This window comes from Chenopodium quinoa, unplaced genomic scaffold (genome assembly GCF_001683475.1).
Source record: "Chenopodium quinoa cultivar QQ74 unplaced genomic scaffold, ASM168347v1, whole genome shotgun sequence".
NCBI lineage: Eukaryota > Viridiplantae > Streptophyta > Magnoliopsida > Caryophyllales > Amaranthaceae > Chenopodium > Chenopodium quinoa.
Genome location: NW_018742523.1, coordinates 611,477 through 630,229, shown reverse-complemented (window position 1 = coordinate 630,229; position 18,753 = coordinate 611,477). Strand labels below are relative to the sequence as shown.

At 37.5% G+C, this 18,753-nt stretch overlaps 1 protein-coding gene across 5 annotated transcripts; it reads right to left on the bottom strand.

The window, feature by feature from the left end:
• Positions 1-3,329: 3,329 nt before the first annotated feature.
• On the bottom strand, positions 3,330-15,758 carry LOC110719949. 5 transcript variants are annotated; one of them, XM_021898932.1, is made up of 10 exons: positions 15,439-15,758; positions 13,054-13,142; positions 12,070-12,936; positions 11,869-11,998; positions 11,633-11,758; positions 9,845-10,621; positions 7,042-9,721; positions 4,454-4,647; positions 4,305-4,364; positions 3,330-4,113 (listed from the first exon to the last, which is right to left on the bottom strand). In XM_021898932.1, exons 1-10 carry the CDS (start codon positions 15,497-15,499, stop codon positions 3,728-3,730), a joined length of 5,370 nt encoding a protein of 1,789 aa, XP_021754624.1. In that variant the 5' UTR covers positions 15,500-15,758; the 3' UTR covers positions 3,330-3,727. The 5 variants fall into 5 exon arrangements, with proteins under 5 accessions (XP_021754624.1, XP_021754625.1, XP_021754627.1 ...); XM_021898933.1 differs by having other exon boundaries at positions 9,845-10,618; positions 15,439-15,757; XM_021898935.1 differs by having other exon boundaries at positions 9,845-10,618; positions 11,711-11,758; positions 15,439-15,757.
• Positions 15,759-18,753: the final 2,995 nt, after the last annotated feature.

Sequence of the window (18,753 nt, the reverse complement as noted above, 5' to 3'; positions counted from 1 at the left end):
AAAAGTTAGAGTAGCACTACCCATTTGCATTTTCCGGCGAGAAAGTCGGACGTGTGGGGCCCACTTTTTCAATTTTTCTTCTGAAAATTCCTAATTGAAGAAGTGAAAACAAGTAGGGTATGCAATTCATAGGTAATTCTTTTCTTTTAATCCATTAATTATGAATTTTGATGTTAGGGTGTAACGATTAGAAAAATTCGGGTTCTTAGAAATTGGGGATAATTTGAAATTGGTTGAATTTGTTGCTTTTAATTCAAATTGGTTATCTTAGGGTTACAAATTATGGTCCTATTTGTCATTGCATCGTGTCTTTTTAGAGAAAAATTGAAAAAGTGGGCCCATGCGCCAGACATTCTCGCCGGAAAATGCAAATGGGTAGTGCCACTCTAACTTTTAAAAATTAGGGGGTAGTTTTTTTCGATAAAATTTTTTAGTCGGTAGTTGTGTCCAAATACCCCTATTAAGCGTGTAGTTCCTGACAGATTTTCCTTTTATTAATCACATTTGACAAATTTTGAATCCGAAAAAAATGGCGCAAAGTATATGTTTTATCGCTTTTTTGCCATGTTTGAACCTCAAAATTGTTTGGTAGATGATAATTATGCTTATATGATTGTTCGCCCTCTAAAGAGGGTGACACGCCCCCGCAAGGAGGTTATTTTTATTGTTGTTTACTTTTGAAGTTATTTAAACTCAATTTTACTTTATACTACTTCTTTTGGTTTGAGTTTTGAATAAGGGCCTTAATGGTTCCAAGTTGTAACACTTAATTTGGTTTTGGTTATTGGTTTTGAAACTTATTTATAACTGATTTAGTTTTTCCGCTGCTAATTTCTGATGTAGCCTTAACGTTTGAACATGCGGCGGTAGCACGCTAGTAATTCTCTTGAATATTGTTCAGGTTACTCACAGGTTTAAAGAGAGAATTATTGGGGTGTTACAAAAACGGTCCCAACCAGTCATGTAACTTGTTATAACAAGTTACCTGACACATGACAATTTGTGATTTGTCTAAAAAAATAAAATAAAATTAAAATTAAAAAAAAAAAGGTTAAATTTTTATAAAGAAAATAATGAAAAGAAAAACAATTAATTTTTTTAAAAACCACCCCACCAGTTGCCCAAGCCACCATTCCGCTGCCTAACTTCACAACCACCCTCTCCCACACCCCTGTGCCGACCAGCATACCCCCTCCTGTTGAACCGCCAACTCTTTTCCCCTTCAACCATCAATTTGATTCGAAAAAATCCTTCCCCGTCCTGATCCCGACCTCCCTCCCTTTTCCCCTTGCCTCGATTTCAGCCCCTTCCCCTTCCCACACCTTGATTTTGGTAATGGTTGTGGTGGCTTAGTGGCGATGGAAGGGGGTTTAATGGTTTAGTGGCAACAGAAGGGGGGTTTAATGGCTTAGTGGCGATGGAAGGGGGTTCAATGGTTTGAGGTGGTATTGATTAAGTATAAAGGTCGGATATTAAAATACAATCAAAAGGTGGGATTATTTGGGCAGATAAGGCAAATGTCATATTAATCTTGACAATTTTTCATAGGTTAGGTTGTATTCAATGAGTTAATAGCAAGAATGAATTAAATCAAATTGAAAAGATAATTTAATATTATTTTATTAACTCATTTTGTTTTAACCCTTCAAAAAAAAATCATTTTGTTTTAACTATTTAATTAAGGTTATGAAATTCTAATTGAGGGTATCTTAATATCACTATAAAAATTTTCCTAAAAAATGAAAAGATTTGATAATGTTACACATAATGTCAGTCTTTCATTTTTGGTTGAAGTTGTATAATAGCCAAACAAAGAAAAAAGTTTTTAGTTGATGTTGCACATAATAGCCAAACAAAGAAAAAAGAATAACGGAATACTTCCTCCGTTTTTACATAACTGATATGTTTGGACTTTTTTCACAATTCATGTGCAAATTTGATGGTCGTTCTTAAGTAAATTATAAAAATTAATTTATCATGATACATAATATAAAATATGTATTGATAAAATTTTTAAAAATATAAGGAAAATTTGTCAGAAAAAACCTTTTAAAAAGCTTATTTTGAAGAAAAAAACCTTTCAAAGCATTCTTTGTTATAAAAAACCACCACGATAACTTTATTTGTTAAATGAAACCTGGGCCCTCTTTTCCGGCATTGACCAAGATTTTCAGGCATTGGCTCCCTTATTTTCCTATTTGTTGCCCTTTGTTATGTTAATTGCACTCCCCATTTTATTTCTTTCCCTCATTTTCCCTCCAAACTTTTTCCTCTGTATTCTCTATCTCCTCTCCTCCATGAATGCTCTACATATCACATCAAATTGGGTTTCTCTCTCTGTCTCATCTCACCCTTAATACTTGATCAATAAATTGAGGTAAGTATAAAGTAATCACTATTAAACTCAGCTTGAAAATCGCCCAAAAAAATTGGGGTTTTACTGCATGTTCAAGATAATCAAACTTGCCCATTTTTTTTTTATGTTTTCAATGGGTAAAGGACGAAGGAAGAAGATGCTTGGACGCAAATTGACGTTTCCAATTACGTAGTGAAGTACAAATTCAGATATGTTCTTTGTTTGCTCAATTTGGATTTAAATTGTTAGGTTTTTTCAACAAAAATAGACATAAATCAAACAAAATTTACCTAATTGTTGTTCTTTGTTTGTTGATTTTGAATTGTGATGGCTTAAATGATACATGCAAACTTGTTTTGATTGCTGAAAATTTTGATTGGAATTGTGAAATTGTTGCCCTAGATTGTTGAATTTCTGGAATTTTTTTTTTTTTTGGAATTGAGATTTGAAGACTACAACTGTAAAAGAAATGATGAAGAACCCTAATTTACCTACTAATTGATCTGATTTTGGGGTAAAAGTTGCCCTAATTTGGAATTAAGTGACTTGGGAAGGGCTTTCTTTGGTATATACAGAGGGGAAATAAGGGAGCTAAAAAAAATGGAGGAAAAAGATAGTTGTTGTAGTCTACAAGTAGGAAAATAAGGGAGTCAACGCCGGAAAGTCTTGGTCAACGCCGAAAAAGAGGGTCTAGGTTTCATTAAACAAAAAAAAGTAATCGTGGCTGTTTTTTTCAACAAAGAATGCTTTAAAGGGTTTTTTCTTGCAAAATGAGCCTTTTAAAAGGTTTTTCTAACAAATTTTACAAAATATAAACCCTTTTTTATATTTTTTAAACAATATTTAATTACAGATATCTAAAATCAAACTAGTACATTTACATGTGTTTCAAATTTGGCTACTCAGTTATTTAGGAACGAACAAAAGCTCACACATAACAAAATATAAAATAAATAGCAAGTATAAAAATATAACAAATTTAAAACTGCACAGTTAGTCACTAACATTAGCCTATTAATATTTCATGAAAAGCATACAAGTCAACATGAATTTCAGTCCATCTACGTACACTATGTCATGGCTACAAGACTATTGGCTGTGCTATCTCTATTAATACAAATTTCAAAATATTTTGAAAAAGAAAAACAAAGCGGCCAAAAGGTCAAAAAAGGTTTACCAAAGCTTGTTAGTTCTATGTGAAGCCACAAAACAAAGGGCCCTTACAAGATACAAGTACACAAAATTGGCTTAAGCGGCGGACAGACTGGTTACTGCTTACGTTGCTCTATAATGGAGAGGAATAGAAGGCCTAAAAAGGAAAACCATTTACAAAAAGTCCAGACAAATGTATTTACAAAACGGGCACCTCTTTTAATCTTCCAAGGTCTGGATTTCACCCATCATGATGCGGTTGCTCACGACATTGAACCCCAATACAGCGGGGCTCACCTTCTTTCCTTTCTTTCCCTTCTTTTTCCCTCCTTTAGTCGACCCATCAGCACTCACTACACCGTCTCTATCTAAGTCTCTTCCACGTGAATAGTCGAAATTCATGTCTCTGGCACCATTGTTGTAGGCCTTCAGATCATTCCGACTTTGAAAGGCAAGCTCCAGCACATCCGCTGACAGCATCTCCATGTAATTCAAAAACTTCTCAATAAATTCATGATTTGGATCAAAAGATCCAAGATTTTCTACAAGAAGCGTCTCAGCCTCAGATCTGGACTGCTTCAAGCAAAATTCTAGGAAACTCGTGTCTGAAAAGAGTGAAATATTTTTGCGTAAGCAAAAATGGCATTCCAAATTGCATAGATGTATCACTGATATGATCAAAATGTAAATCCACTGCTAGAAAAATCAACCATAATTGAATGAAGCTAATATTAACATAGGTGATCCAAAAACAGAGAAAATATAAAAGACATGCAGTAAATGCAGCATTTCATACCCTTGCTTCCAGTAAGCCGAACTGATTCAGTCTCACACCAATGTCTGAAGTCCATTGCCTCTATACACCGGTATACAGAAAAGGTAAGGGCATGCTAAAGATAGAAAAGAAGTTTAATTCAATCTCAGTTTAGAAAGGTTAATACTCACCCAAGTGCTTAGTACTTCCATCTCGTTTCCCTTTCCCAGAAACCTGAGAAGAGACAGGTGAAGATGTAATACTGTGCTCCACAGCCCTGCTACCAGTGGACTTTTGTCGGCTGATAGAAGCTGCAGGAGTTCCTTTTACAGGGGTGCTTTTGGCTACCAAACTCCCTTGGTTGCCAAGTTGAGGAAAGACTGACCTACTCACACAGAACATCATTAAGGAAAACAAGTTAAAATCTCTTTTTAGCAGCTGATCGTTTCAAAAATATCAATCAGCAGGTGCTTTGTTGTCTCAGAAAAGTATAAATCAAAAAAACATCATGCTGAAGCTCTAACACATAAAAAGATCAAACATTATATTATTATAGAAGATTGAACAAATAAAGCTACCACGCCTACCAGAATACAATGTGGTCTACAGGAGAAGTTCAAACTCTTTTAGAAGCCTTTGATTTATTTATTTTTTTCTCATTTAGTTACACACAACATGCTGCTGACCAGTTCAAAATTTGAAGTGCAATGATAATAATCAATGGATTACAGAAAAACAGCCCTTTTGTACTCATTCACTGACTTCTATATCTAGAAAAAATAAGAAAGTTTAATATATATATCCTAGATAGCAAATTAAGGAGTCGCAATGGCCACTCCCAAATTCTCAAGGGAGCTTACACAAGATATTCCAGTGTTTAATGCAATATTTGCAACATGCCTATAATTATGAAACTTTCAACTTGTACATAAAATCTTTCAAAGAGGCGAATGTTGGTCGCATAATTTAACATGCATCCAGCAAAAAAATCACTAAATTAAGATATCATAGTATTTCTCAAGTAAGCACGGATACTGAATAGAAAACATGGTATAACTTTAAAATCCTTGTTAATGTTGTCCCTACACTAACAACAAAATGAAAAGTGTAAAAAGGAACTAGCCCCACTTCTAACTCTCACCCAAAAACATACAATATCATTAAAAAAATAAAAATTAAAAACAACATGCTCATTGTGATTCATTATACTGCCTACTTTTGACTATCTTGGTCACATAGCTTAATGTATGCAATATTGTTTAACATTAAAATATCAATTGTTAGTTTGAATATCATTACCATATTTATTGATTGCTTCAAAACCAATGCATTGCATTAAAATTCCTATAAATGTGTACATTACCCTAATGTATTTTCATAAGGAATGGAGGGAACACATTTGAACTTGGGTTCACTTTAATTTGGGCAGTCACATACAATTAAAAAAAATTGTCTATTTCAAATAAATTGCTACCCCAATTTGAATTCACCTCAGCCCCAAATCCAAAAATCCAATGCATGGTTAGAGTCTAGACCTTTAATAGCAATCTACCAATGAAAGAAAAAAATAGTAGATGCCACTCTAGATAAGATGGTTTCGCAAGAGTTTTCCACCATCAAATGACCAGCTTTGGCTACATCTTCAATGACCTTCCCCTATTTTTCTTTTACTATCGAACTTCAATAACTAATTCTATAAAAATCACTTAACCTTAAGCTTTTAATTAAATAGCAATCTTCCACCTACTTCCTTCAATGCTTTTAGTTTAAGTTTACTCCCATTCCCAAATCCTCTAGCACACATGTTAAGAAGGTGAATAAAAAAATAACAAAGTGGAGCTTGGCTACCTAAAGGTGAACTTGAGAGTGGGGTTTTCAGTTATTATCAGAGCAAGGCAAGCCACTGGTCATAGCTTTGGTCGTGAGGAGAGAGACGATTAAATAACACTTCCTCCATCTTTTTGCACCATTAAGAATTTCAAGCTTGCCAATGTAAAACTTTGTCCTTTAACTGGCTTTTAGTGAAAATTATAGAAATATGATATTGGGAGAACAAAAAAAAAGATAAATCTAATAAGATCCCACATTATCTTTTCTTATGCATTAAACACCAAAAATGGTTAAAGAGAAATGTATAAATAGTGCTCCCACATGCACTTATACACCATAGAAGAGAGAAGAATGACTTTGGGCATAATGGGATTGGAATAAGAATATATATAAGGAAGAAAAGAATGACTAAAATTTTCAGGCAACTATGGAGTTATTGAATTTTGGTCACTTGCAAGGTAAATGAGATAGAAATAATACTTAATTTAATGAACAAAAAACTTGGGTCTTCCATTGTGTTTACTGAAAAAAAAAGGGGGGGGTAGATTAAATGCGAATTTCAATTGGGGACAGGAGTAAAAAGATTTCTAAAACTGAACATGGTACAACTTAAATTTAAAAGAAAACGAAAAAAAGGAAGCATAGAGAACCAATTGCTTGAGCTAAAAGCATTCACATCAATCTCATCTAGTGCTCCCACATGCACTTATACACCATTGCATGTCTTCAATCATCAGTAATGAAAATTTATTAACACAATAGTATTACCCAATATGACTTATTAGCTAATGCAAGAGTCAGTTGCATACTTCACATAAGAAAACTACTCAGTTATGAGTAATAGCAACAAAATATAATCCCATGAAAAGCCACTGTCCATTAATACTGCCAGGGAAAATAAAATAGCTGAAAAGGAATGTAGGACAAATGTATGTTGAGAAAGACTTACTGTTTGGCTTCTTGCTTTGATTGATCCGGTGGACCCCAAAACAGATCATCTTCTCCTTTATACTTGGATTGTGTAGAGAGTTGGGAATTGCCCTGAATAGGAGATACAGCTTTTGATGGGGATAAAGCTGAAACTGACCAGGAGCCTGGTCGCGTCTGAGTGGTATTAAGTTTTGGCGGAGTTGATGTTGGTGCGTACTGCTGAGCTGGGGTTCCTTTCTTCCCCTGTTCTTTCAAAATATCCCTCAGTGATGTGGGCTTGGGAAATTTACCAGAATCTGATGACCATGCAGGAGCTGGAGAAGGGCTAGTTGATTCACCCTTCCATAGAACAAAGTCTCCCAGAGATGGACCAGATGGTGGTACAGGCAATACTTCCTTTACAGCTTGTATATGCTTAGTACTTTTTACTTTCTCAACAGGACTGGATGAAACAGCCACATCAGCAGAAGACACTGATGCTGAAACCTTTCCACCAGCAACTTTAGCCTTTGCAGCTTTCTTGCGACTCTTCTTGGTATCTTTAGCCTCAATAAAATTATCATCATCAACCACATCTGGCTGACTAGACATTGTTGGTAAAGGAGGGAGACTTATAGAATTGTCAGTCACAGTACTTCTGTTGCTAGACTTTGCTAAAACTTCTGCAGCCAAAAGATCATGTAACCCACTCTTCTTGCTCTTTGGTAACTCCATTTTACCTATATGCTCACTAATATTACTATCTGGGTGAATTTCTTTACCCACTTTCGGTTCCACATGAGCAACCACTCCACCCCAAGGAGAGGAGAAACTCATAGGACTAACAGAGGCAGAGACAGTAGAAGCAGGGATCTCCATTTGTGCTCTCTTCTGCTCTTCTTGTTGAATTTCTAAAAGTGACTTCGGCTTCACAGAAACAGCTGGTTTCCAAGCCCTCTGAGCAGAATTCACCTGAGCACTTCTCTGTGTAGTAGAATCACTCTGTTTCTGTTCACCTTTGCCCTCCATAGATTCAAAAGCACTGCCAGTATGATTAGGTGAAGTAGAAAGCTCAATTTCTGGTGTGTTCTCTATTTCCCTAGCCATCTCCATAAGCGTTCCATCTAATGCACCTTTGGCAGTGACAGACACATCCGACTTGTTTGCACTAAGTGCTCCTTCAGCTTCAGATTGCTTAGATTTCTGCAAATTAGACACTTTGGAAGCCCCCTTCACCTGGTCATGAGATGGTTGTGCCTTGGAAGACTTGAGCTTTCTTGATTTCTTATCAGAAGTTTTCTTAACCTCACGTGCTTCAACGTTCTTTACTTCTTTTAAAGCTGATAGCTCTTCACGACTCTCTTTGACAGAGTTTTCCTCAGGAGCACTGGCAGATGTAAGCTTTATCTCATTTCCCTGAGGGTCCACAGAGGATCTGCTAGCAGATGATTCAGAAAACTCTGAAGGTACAAAATCAGCAGTTGACAAACTCATCCCTGTGTCTGCAGCCAAAGTAGGAAGTGGGGCTGTTTTTAAATTGCTCTCCACCACCTGGTCCGAAAAAGACGGTGCACTTAAATCAGAATTGGAATGTTCAATTGCAGCAGCACTCAAAGGTTTCTCCATTGCTTCAGAGGGGGCAATATTTTCCATTATTTCTGATCCTGATGATAAAGAGTGGTTCTTATTGCTATCGGCATATGTTGACATAGACGGCCAGTTATTCTGAGGCATTCCTAACATCTGATGAGGTAGGTGCAAAGAAGAGCCCTCTGCAGGTACTTGATGACCCAAATCCTGAGAAAGTTTTGGAGGCATATTGGCAATGCTGATATTCCTATCATCTGGCACACCAGAAACAGGAACTTGAGAGTTAATTTGGAACATTGATGGTGAGAGCTGAGCCAAAGATTGGTCACCAGGTGTATTTCCAATAGGTGATGCAGATGTTTGTAATTGTCCAAAAGCTGGATCACCAAAGCGTTGAACAAGCTGCTGCTCAGACAGAACCTGAGAAAGCAACAGTTGTTGCTGTCGCAATAACTGTTGCTGCTCCTCATGTTTTTGTTGCTGTTTAAGCAGTAGAATCTTATCCAGCAATGACAGCTGTCCTGGGACGGCCTGTTGAGATTGTAATTGCAGCAGATACTGCTGCTGTAACATATTTAATGCTTGAGGGTCCTGCATAAGACCAGCTGAGAGTAGCTTGTCAGGCACAATGGTAGGGTTGTCCAGAGACTGGGCAAGTAAATTTGTCATGGATGGATGATTTTGTGGCTGCAGCTTATGCTGTTGCATTCCATATGGCACTTGAGGAAAATTCTGTCCGTGATGCAAGTCAATTTTATCTTTAAATGGATCAATGCCACCTTGTACAGAGAAATTTGGCCAACCACTTAATCCATTGTTCACCCCACTAGAAGGCCTATCAGACAATCCTTGAAGAATGGACATCATCTCAACATTCTGAGGAAGAGATTGTAGGGGAATATCACCAATTGTTGAATGGAGATTTGCCTGTGGCACAGAAGAGTTCATAACAATGTCAGGGCTTGGAACTACAGGGGCTCCATCTCTATTCGGCCAGTACAGATAAGATTGATTCAATGATTTTTGTCGTTCTAGGTTGATTCTTTGGGCCAAGAGGTTGAGGGCATCTGCACTTTCAGCTCCCGGGGGAGGCATACCACTCGAAGTCTGTCCTACAAATCCTTGCAGTCCTGCATATCATAGCAAAAATAATAAATTAAATTAAATAACATTATGAAATATTAGCAAATCCCCAAAACAAATTGCAGATAAATAATAACATTATTCTATCAATAACTAGCCATGGTAGCAACCTTTTGAGACAAATCTCTCCATGTGAGAACTGCTGACATCTCCAGCCATCAATGACTCCAGAAATTTGTTCTCTGCTTCTGTTGAAGTTCCACGGGTAAGCCTATGCTCATTTCCAAGCAAATCAGCCCCAGTAGGAACAGGAAGGGGCTTCCCAAATCCACTTAAACCAGGAATGCTAGATACATCTGCTACCTCATTCTGCTTTGCTGTATTAAACCCAGGTGGTGGCCTTGCCTTAGCTCGTAAGTGGGGCATCACGTCACCAAGTAAGAAGAATGCAGAGTCAATTGGAGCATTTACTGGCCGAACTCGCAAGTCTATGCCAAAATACCCAGCCTCAAACCACCCAATTATATCACTACCTGAAAAGGGACCCTGAACTTGACCTTGTGGATCTTTATAATAAAGAAGCATGTCCTCCGGGGAAGGTTGTAAGAGTTTCCTTGTTTCTTGCTCCAGATCAGCTGTCATATCAGGATGTTTTCTGACAGCAGAATCTTCACCAGCTTGCCATTTGAGTTCATTGTGAACATAAGATGAATCAGGTAAAACATTAGAGCTATCTTTTGGTGCTTGTGTCCAGCTAATGTCAGAGCTTCTAGAGAGAACACCAGTTGGACTATTAAACCAATCACATGAGTGAGCATGCTCTTCCAGCGAAGGTGATCTCCAGGGAGTTCCCGACTGAGGATAAACACGTCCCTTGATGCCAGAATCTTTGTCATCCGTGACTTCATCACCCTTCTTTAAAGAAGAATCATCATCTCTTGCAGCTGCTTTCAAGCAAAGAAATATACATCTAGATGATGAGCTAGCGACAAACAAAATAAAAGACACATAAAGTCATAAATGCAGCTCAATTCACATTATCAAATAGCACACACCATTAGTCCAAATCATACACCAAAGATTTTTTTACTTTTATTTTTTTTCATTCCCCTATTATGACTTCAAAACAAACTGAAAAGAGAATCAAGTTGCCAAAAGGATGCAAATAGAATAATGCAACTCCATAGTAGCTGTCACTAGATTCTATCCACCCATAAGCAATACCTAAAAATCAAAGCAAGCATTCCTCCTATCACCCCTCACATAATCCAAGTTAATGATGAAACTGAACCCACATCCATAACCACTTAACTGACAAAACTGAAGCAGGGCATTCTAAGATCTAAATTACATATAAAAATTCTCAGACTTATTTTTGTACAAAGTGAAGAAATCTCAAATCAAGATTACAGTTTAAATAATGGGTAAGACCATGCTTCATTTTCTTTATCGGAACATCCCATTGACACACATTAGTGAGAAGAATAGAAATAGCTAAAAGACTTGAACAATGATAAGAAGAAAATGTTTGGTTATTGGTGATGTGATATCAGTTCAATTGTCCATTTAGCTTCCATAATCTCTCCAAGTCACCAGTAAAAAGTGTGCTATGCGAAAATATAAAAATTATGAAGAAGAATGTAAAACTGTTCCAGTTTTTACTTTTTAATCATCAAACTATTTAGATATGATTCATATGGTTCATTAATTGACAATACATTATAATAATATTAGTCAAACTTAAATCACACACAACAGTAATGATGATCTAATCAAACTAAATTCAAATTAAGTTAAAAGATTGGTAAGAAAATTTTCAACTAAATTTAAACAATGAGGACAAAAAAAATTAGTGCATAGCCCTGTAAATTTAATCAGCAAGCCCTAGTCATCATACCCCATGAGGAAATTAGAAACATCTATAAACAAGCTAACAAAATATTGACAAAAGGTATTACCTGGAACTCTATATCTATTCTCAGCATACATCTGATGACTTTCACTGCCATCCATCGTGACATTTGAGCCATATGTACCTTTATCATGGGCTTCATCGGGAGGTAGAGATACATCATCTCTGCTCCCTGTCAAAAAGACAAGAATTAAATTTGAGTAACTGCATTAAAAAAAAGTGTATCATAAACTACTAATGAAAGGAATATAAAACAACATTGTTAAATGAAACAACACACACAATTGGTACCATGTTTTATTCGCCTTGATTGAGCAAAATCATTTGAGCTTCGTCCAGCAGATCCATCCTTAGAATTCTGGGGTGCACCACTGCTAACTATTTCCCCCCTGTCAATTCCCTTCATAATAACCTAAGTAGTATAACCAAACATGAGAATGATAAAACTGAAAATCACACCATAATAACATATATTTAACTTACGGATTCTTCTGAAGTAGGTGCACATAGTGCCAGAGGCTCCAGAGGTTCTTCCTGAGTAAGAGAGGAAACTTGCTTCATTCCATCCAATATCTTATTTGAAGATTTTATCTCGGTCAGCCGATAAATATCAAGCAACTTTGTCCTATTATAACTGAAAGGAGAAGGTTCTTCATGACCATTATCACCTCTTTCAGAATTAAAACCTGAGGAATGAGAATGAACAGAATAGTTACTGATGCTCCCAGCACCAAAAGTAGCCCTTCCACGACCAACAGAAAAAGTTGCATTATCCCCACGACCTCTCCCATGGCCAAATGTAGGACCTTCTTTGCTAGTCATTTGAGGCTGGTGATGTGGTGGTTCTGCTTTTGCACGATTTTGCAAAGAGCTAGGCCTCCATGGCCGATGATGATCACCATCCCTCTCATCCTTCCCATGACTAGCAGCTGTAAGTGACTGCCCTTTATCTTGAGGCATCTCTTTATCATCGGGACCCCAGCGTGTGTTCCACTTACTCTCACGGCGCTGATCATAGTTATTCTCCCTACTAGGATCAGCCCATCTGTCAGCTGGAACTCGACGTGCTTCTCCAAAGTTCTTACTGGACGGGTTATCAATCCACCGGTCAGTCTTCCGACCGTCACCAATCTCTTTTTCTCCCTCCCTCCAACGGTCTCTACGACCTAATGGGTTAGTGTCCCTTTCTTCATCACGCCAGCGATCACGACGCCCAGATTCTTGATCAAGATAAGTTGGTCTGAAAACATCTTTTTTCTTCTGGCTATCATGCATCTCCTCACCATGTCCTGGAGGCTTGATGACATCTGGGCCATCACCGTATCCAGGATAAGGACTTGGGCGATTTCCCTGTACAAATATAAAAATCATCATGCAAGATACAAAGCAAGGTTAATCTTAAGTTCATTACAAAAGATAATCAATTGCATAACATCTACCCACAAAAGTAAAGATAATTATACAAACCCCTTGTGACATCCCAGTCTTAGTCTCCCCTGGCTTAGGGAGGAGCCATTGAGGTGAAAGCGGGATAGGATTGTCTAGCCCAGGGAAATCTGCAAAATAAATAAATAAATTTAAAATAAGGTAAAAAGTAAAAATGTAGACAAGCTTATTACTAAGAAGCAGTTTTATTCTTTAAGATCTACCATTCTCCACCAGAGGCAGAAAATTGTTTAAGATGAACAGTTTCTAAGATGTTAACTACATATTCTAGTCTAGCAATTTAAAATGTGAGAATGTATTGCATTCAACAAAAGCTCATTATACCATAAAAAGACGTACACTACAACAGAGTATCTAGCCTCCTCAACCTCAGCTGACGCATATACGAAATTACACATCCTATCATTTCATGGCAAAAGTGGAGCCTAACCTTAATTTATTGGATATGTCTATGCACCATAAGCACATAGAAAAGCAAAGATAATACCAAAGGAGAGCAAGAGAGATAGAAAGATCAAAACTTTGGTCTGGGTACTCATTTGGTGCGTATGCTAAAGTCAACTATAGTAGCTTTTACTTAAAAAAAATTATTACTAAAGGAGAACTGAGACTCATTCATATGAAGATACGAATACTGACAGATCATTAGGTATAATTTATATGTTGGCGTCTTTACTAATGTTGGACCATTTGTAAGTTAGGTATAATTTAAGGTTTTTCTGCTTATTCTAACAATAAATTTGCTGAATTATTGTGATAATGGCATAAATTATGGGCCTCAAGGGATCCCACTTTCTTTCCATTTATCCCATACGTACTTACGTAGTAAAGTTTATGGACACCTATCTAACAAAAAAAAAATCAACCAGACAACCACTTTAATTGAATAAATTGAGGTTTTAAGTTCTCCAGATAACATTTACATCCTAGTGTTGTGCACAGGAACCTCCAAAAATACTCTTTCAAATCCAGTACTTAAATGTTGAGCTAGAGATTACTGTGTATCTCCAGATAACATTTACATTCTAGTGTTGAGCACAGGAACCTCCAAATATACTCTTTCAAATCCAGCACTTAAATGTTGAACTAGAGATTCCTGTGTATGATCCCAAATGCAATGACTTATTTTATTTTAATTTTTTAAATCACAAAATCTCCAGCTTACCACTAACACCATCCATATTCCATAATAGCGTACAAACATAAAAAAGTGAAGCACTCAAACTACACAGTTCAAATAAAATAATCTAATGTGGGTAACACCAAAAATTTCCAAACTTACTATTGATTTCTTTCTCACTCATCATCACTCACCCTCACCATCAAACACCAACCTAGCACCTTTTACGATAACATTACCGCCCTTTTTCCATCTCCTCCGCCATCACTCCTAACACTCTCTCACTTTCCCTACTACCACCCTAATAACAAAGACACTAATAATATAAACACTTTTCCTATCATTTAAACCATTGTGTACATAAAAACAAAACAATAATTACTATTTCCGACACCTCTCAACACCCTTCCTATCATTTTAACCATTGTGTACACATAAACAAAACGATAATCTCCATTTTACACTCCACTGAATCCTTTTAAAACATTCGTAAATCCATATTTTTCAGCTAGCACATATCCAATGGTTTAAAAGGAAGTAACAGGTTTACAAAAACCCTGTCACAATCCTATGATTTAAGATAATGTTGCAAACATACCTAGGCCCCATTTCCAGGATGATGAAAATTACATTCTTATACTCGTCTACATTGTTATTTTAGTAAATAATAATCAAGCGGTCACTAGCCTCATTTTAACCAAAACCTCATATATTACTCTTTTTTAAAAAACGGCTAATCACATCCCACTTTCACAGAAAAAAGCAATTAGGGGAAAATACATCAACTTAGAAGTTAAACCCCAGAAATATTATAATGCAAAACACTCAGAAAAATGAAACAAAAACTAACTTACGAGGTCAACATCCAAAAACCCTGACTATTTAAGAAAGTTTTATACTACAAAACCAATGGCGGCAGAATCAAATCCTTGTCTTGCTAAAATGTTTAAAACTTTGTGCTAATTTAAAGAGAATGGCAGAAAGTTTTCGCATTTAAGCAAATAAGATATTATTGCAACCGAATTTCTACAAAAAAATCCAATTAAAAAAATAAATAAATAAATAAACCTAATTGAAGAAAAAGCCCAAAAATGTTCAAAAGAAAATTAGGGTTTTACTAATTTACATAAGAAAACAAACGAAAATACAAAAAAGGAACCCCATTAGTAGCAATTAAACTCCATTAAAGTATTAAAATAGACGAAGAATGGTGAAAACCCTAGAAACTCGAAATGGGGAAAAGAGGGGAGAGAAAAAAGGAGTGAAGAAGAAGAAAAAGGAAATACCTTTGGCGATCTGGTTGGGAGGAGTAACAGTGATGCGATTGCGAGAGTCGGAGGAAGCCATTGATGATCGAAAATGGAGGAAATCGAAGAGGAGAGAGAAAAAGAGGGTTCCACAGATGAGAGGAGAGTCGAAGTGGAGGAGGAAGGCGCAAAATAAAAACCCTTAAAAAGAGAGTGAATGAGTAATAACAGGAAGGAAGCAACCAAAGCAAAGTAGTTCGACGGGAAGGAATATCAAAATTGGGCAGACAAGAGTTAGTTTTTCAAATATACCCCCCATCTACAGCTGTCAAAAACCGATCTGAATTGGTGAATCTAAATCATTTTAAACTGTCCCGAAAAGGAACCGAACCGCTAAAAATCTGTTATTTTAAAATCTTAAACCGACCCGTCCCGATTTTTAAACACTTAAAACTGAACCGATCCGAATGTTTAAGAACTGTTAATGAATCGTACCCAATATCAAGCCGAATTGATACAACACGAAACCGAGAACAACCCGAACCGAGTACTTTTGAACCCGATAGCAACCCGACCCATTGTAAACCGAAACCGTTTAAATCCGACAAAAACCTGATAAACCCAAATCGTTTACAATCTGTAACTGGTTAGGATTGAACCGTTTATAACCCGTAATAAGTTATGATCGAACCGTTTACAACCCGTAATCGGTTATAACCGAACCGTTTATAATCCGTAATTCCGTAACCCGTTATGACCGTAGAATTTTTTTTTTTCTTTTTTTTGGGTATATTTTATCAATAGTAAAACAAAAGAGTTTAATTTAAATTATAAAGTATTTATATTGAAAAGGTTTGGAATTATAATGTCATTGAAACTCTTATGCTACAATATTATCGTCCTCTAACGAGTAATTGCTTATGCAACACTATATTGTATTAAAAAAAATTAAAAATCTAAATCAAAAGCTAACTCTAGATTTGTTATTATTATTTGATCCTTAAGGAAAATCATGATCATAGAACTAGAGAAGTGAAATCATAAAGTAGAGGAAAAATTCATCCATCAAGAAAGCAATAAGGCAATCAGAGAATCAAGTATTAACCGACAGACCAACATCATGTCATCATCATCATAAAACAATCTCAACAAACAGAAACCTTCATAAACCATCATCAAAAAGAGACACAAAATCGAAGATAGAGCCATAGTGAACCAAAAAAGCAAGGGGGAAACCAACGCAACACAACAAACATAAGAATACTCCCCCAAGCCTAATATGAGCTACCCCCCCCCCCAAGCCAAAACCTAGCAACAAGCTGGCAAAATAACAACACAAAAGCAAACGAGCATAGAAGGGAGGGTAGCCAAAATGGCATAACTCAGCACTGTGGTAAGGGGTAGAATGGGTACTCCCCTCACCAACCTCAGAAAAAACATGGCTAAAGACATCATCCAAATCCAATTGACCCTTACCCTTCAACCGACTCTCCCTCATGGCTTTGTCCCTAGCAAAATAGTGGGACCACCAATCATCTAAAACCGGCTCACCCGAGAGCCCCATCGGCCAAAGTCTCAAGATTAAGGAATGGGTTAGGGTTAGCCGGGTCATAAGCAAATTCATATCCTCCGGACCTCTTATAGTCGTAAGAGGTCGGAGAGGTCCCCTTAATCGCATGGGGGGCACATGGGGCCCCTCCCAATAGGGATAGCATAATCTAGGTCAAAGGGTTGGGTCATACGGGGCCCATTGAGATATGGGTCCCTATTGAACCGAAAGATTAGGGTAGTTAACATAAGGCTCAATCTCCCCCCTCATTACATGCATATCATAAACTTGTCTAGCATGGTAATCATAAAAACAAAGTCATTCCCTAAAGGTGAACAATTCAAAACAGTTGCAATGGAATCGATCTTTGCATGCAAAATAGACAAATCACAAGTAGAGAAAGAAGATGAAGAAGAAGGAATCAATGGTGTACCTCCCCGAGACACTGGGGGCAAAGCAAGAGCAAGAGAGTGATCGGGACATATGGATTGAGGCGAAGATTTGGCAAAGGAGGCTTCTTGAGAGATTGGTCGATCGACCACTTGTTTGGCCGCCAAGGAAGAACGGTGTCCAAGCATCGAGCGGTAGCCTCCGGATGAGGGATGAGGCACAAATCAATTGTCCTTGAAACTTTCCAAATAAACAAGTCTTCTTGAGAAGTACGCTCCAAAAACCTTTGATTGATCACAGCATAGATACTAAGTAGATGGGATGGAGTTTTCTCTCGTTTATCACGAATAGGCTCAAGGGACTCAAGCATCTTCCCATATTTCTTGTTGAGAGAGAGGGTCAAGATAGTGATCATTCCTCCCAATTGAATGCTTTCTGAGAGAAAGACATCATCACGAATATTGAGGAAACGATCAATCAAATGGGACGCAAAATAAAGGATCTCGACCTCATCTTCAAGAGGTTTGAGTTTAGGGTAAAAATACCCTAGACATGTGGACAAATAAGAGAAGGTCATGTGTCAAGTTCAGGCTGACCCAAGTGGCCCAATAGCCACCTGACACGTGTCCCCTTCAGATAGCTTCTGAAATGGCGGCCTTCAAGGCCCAAATCCCAAGAAGCGCCGTAATTCAGCGTAGCCCACTAAAATCTAGGTCAAGTGACCTAGATAGGGGCACACCTACCAACGACCCTATAAATAGGGAGATATTTCCCCATTTTGGGGACACATTTAATCATTTATTACACCTACTTTCTCTCTCATCAGAGAAACACCTGAGCTTGGAATCCAAGCAGATACCCACCTAAATTTTCGTACTCTTTATTCTTTTTCAAGTTACTAACTTGATCTTCAGAGGCAGAGCTCCAACAACCGGAGTCTCCATTATTTTGCAGGTGCAACTCGAGCCGGACCAATCTTTGTGACGTAATTCTCCCGAGGAACAAAAACACCCAAAACATTTGGCACCGTCTGTGGGGAGAGTACCTCAAGGATGGTTCAAGAGTCTGTACCACCTCCTGAGCGTCCGGTAGACCAGCCGGAGGTCTTTACTGACCAAGAGGATGATGATCCTCAGGTCGAAACCTATATAACCAATGATGGCTCTTTGATATCCAAGCGCATCCGGCCCAGGGACACTCTAGAGCGGGGTACAAGCCAGGCAGGTACAAATCGACCCCCTAGACAGCCGAAAGGGGAAACCCATACGGCCGGTGAATCTGCTCAAGTCACTCGAGAAGAACTCATGAAATTCATGACTAGTTCAAGGGTGAAATTAAGGATCTGATCACCAAGAGCCGGGCTAGCCCAAGCAGGGGTCAGTCAGCAAGGAAGATTCCTCTAGAGAAGGGGAAGT

Bases quoted from the DNA above. Each gene is read 5' to 3' on its own strand.
- LOC110719949 (XM_021898932.1), bottom strand. From the start codon at position 15,499: ATGGCTTCCTCCGACTCTCGCAATCGCATCACTGTTACTCCTCCCAAC. The intron at 12,937-13,053 runs GTTTGTATAATT...ATATTTGTACAG, and splicing joins AGACTGGGATGTCACAAGGG to GGAAATCGCCCAAGTCCTTA. The intron at 10,622-11,632 runs GTAATACCTTTT...TTTGCTTGAAAG, and splicing joins GAATAGATATAGAGTTCCAG to CAGCTGCAAGAGATGATGAT.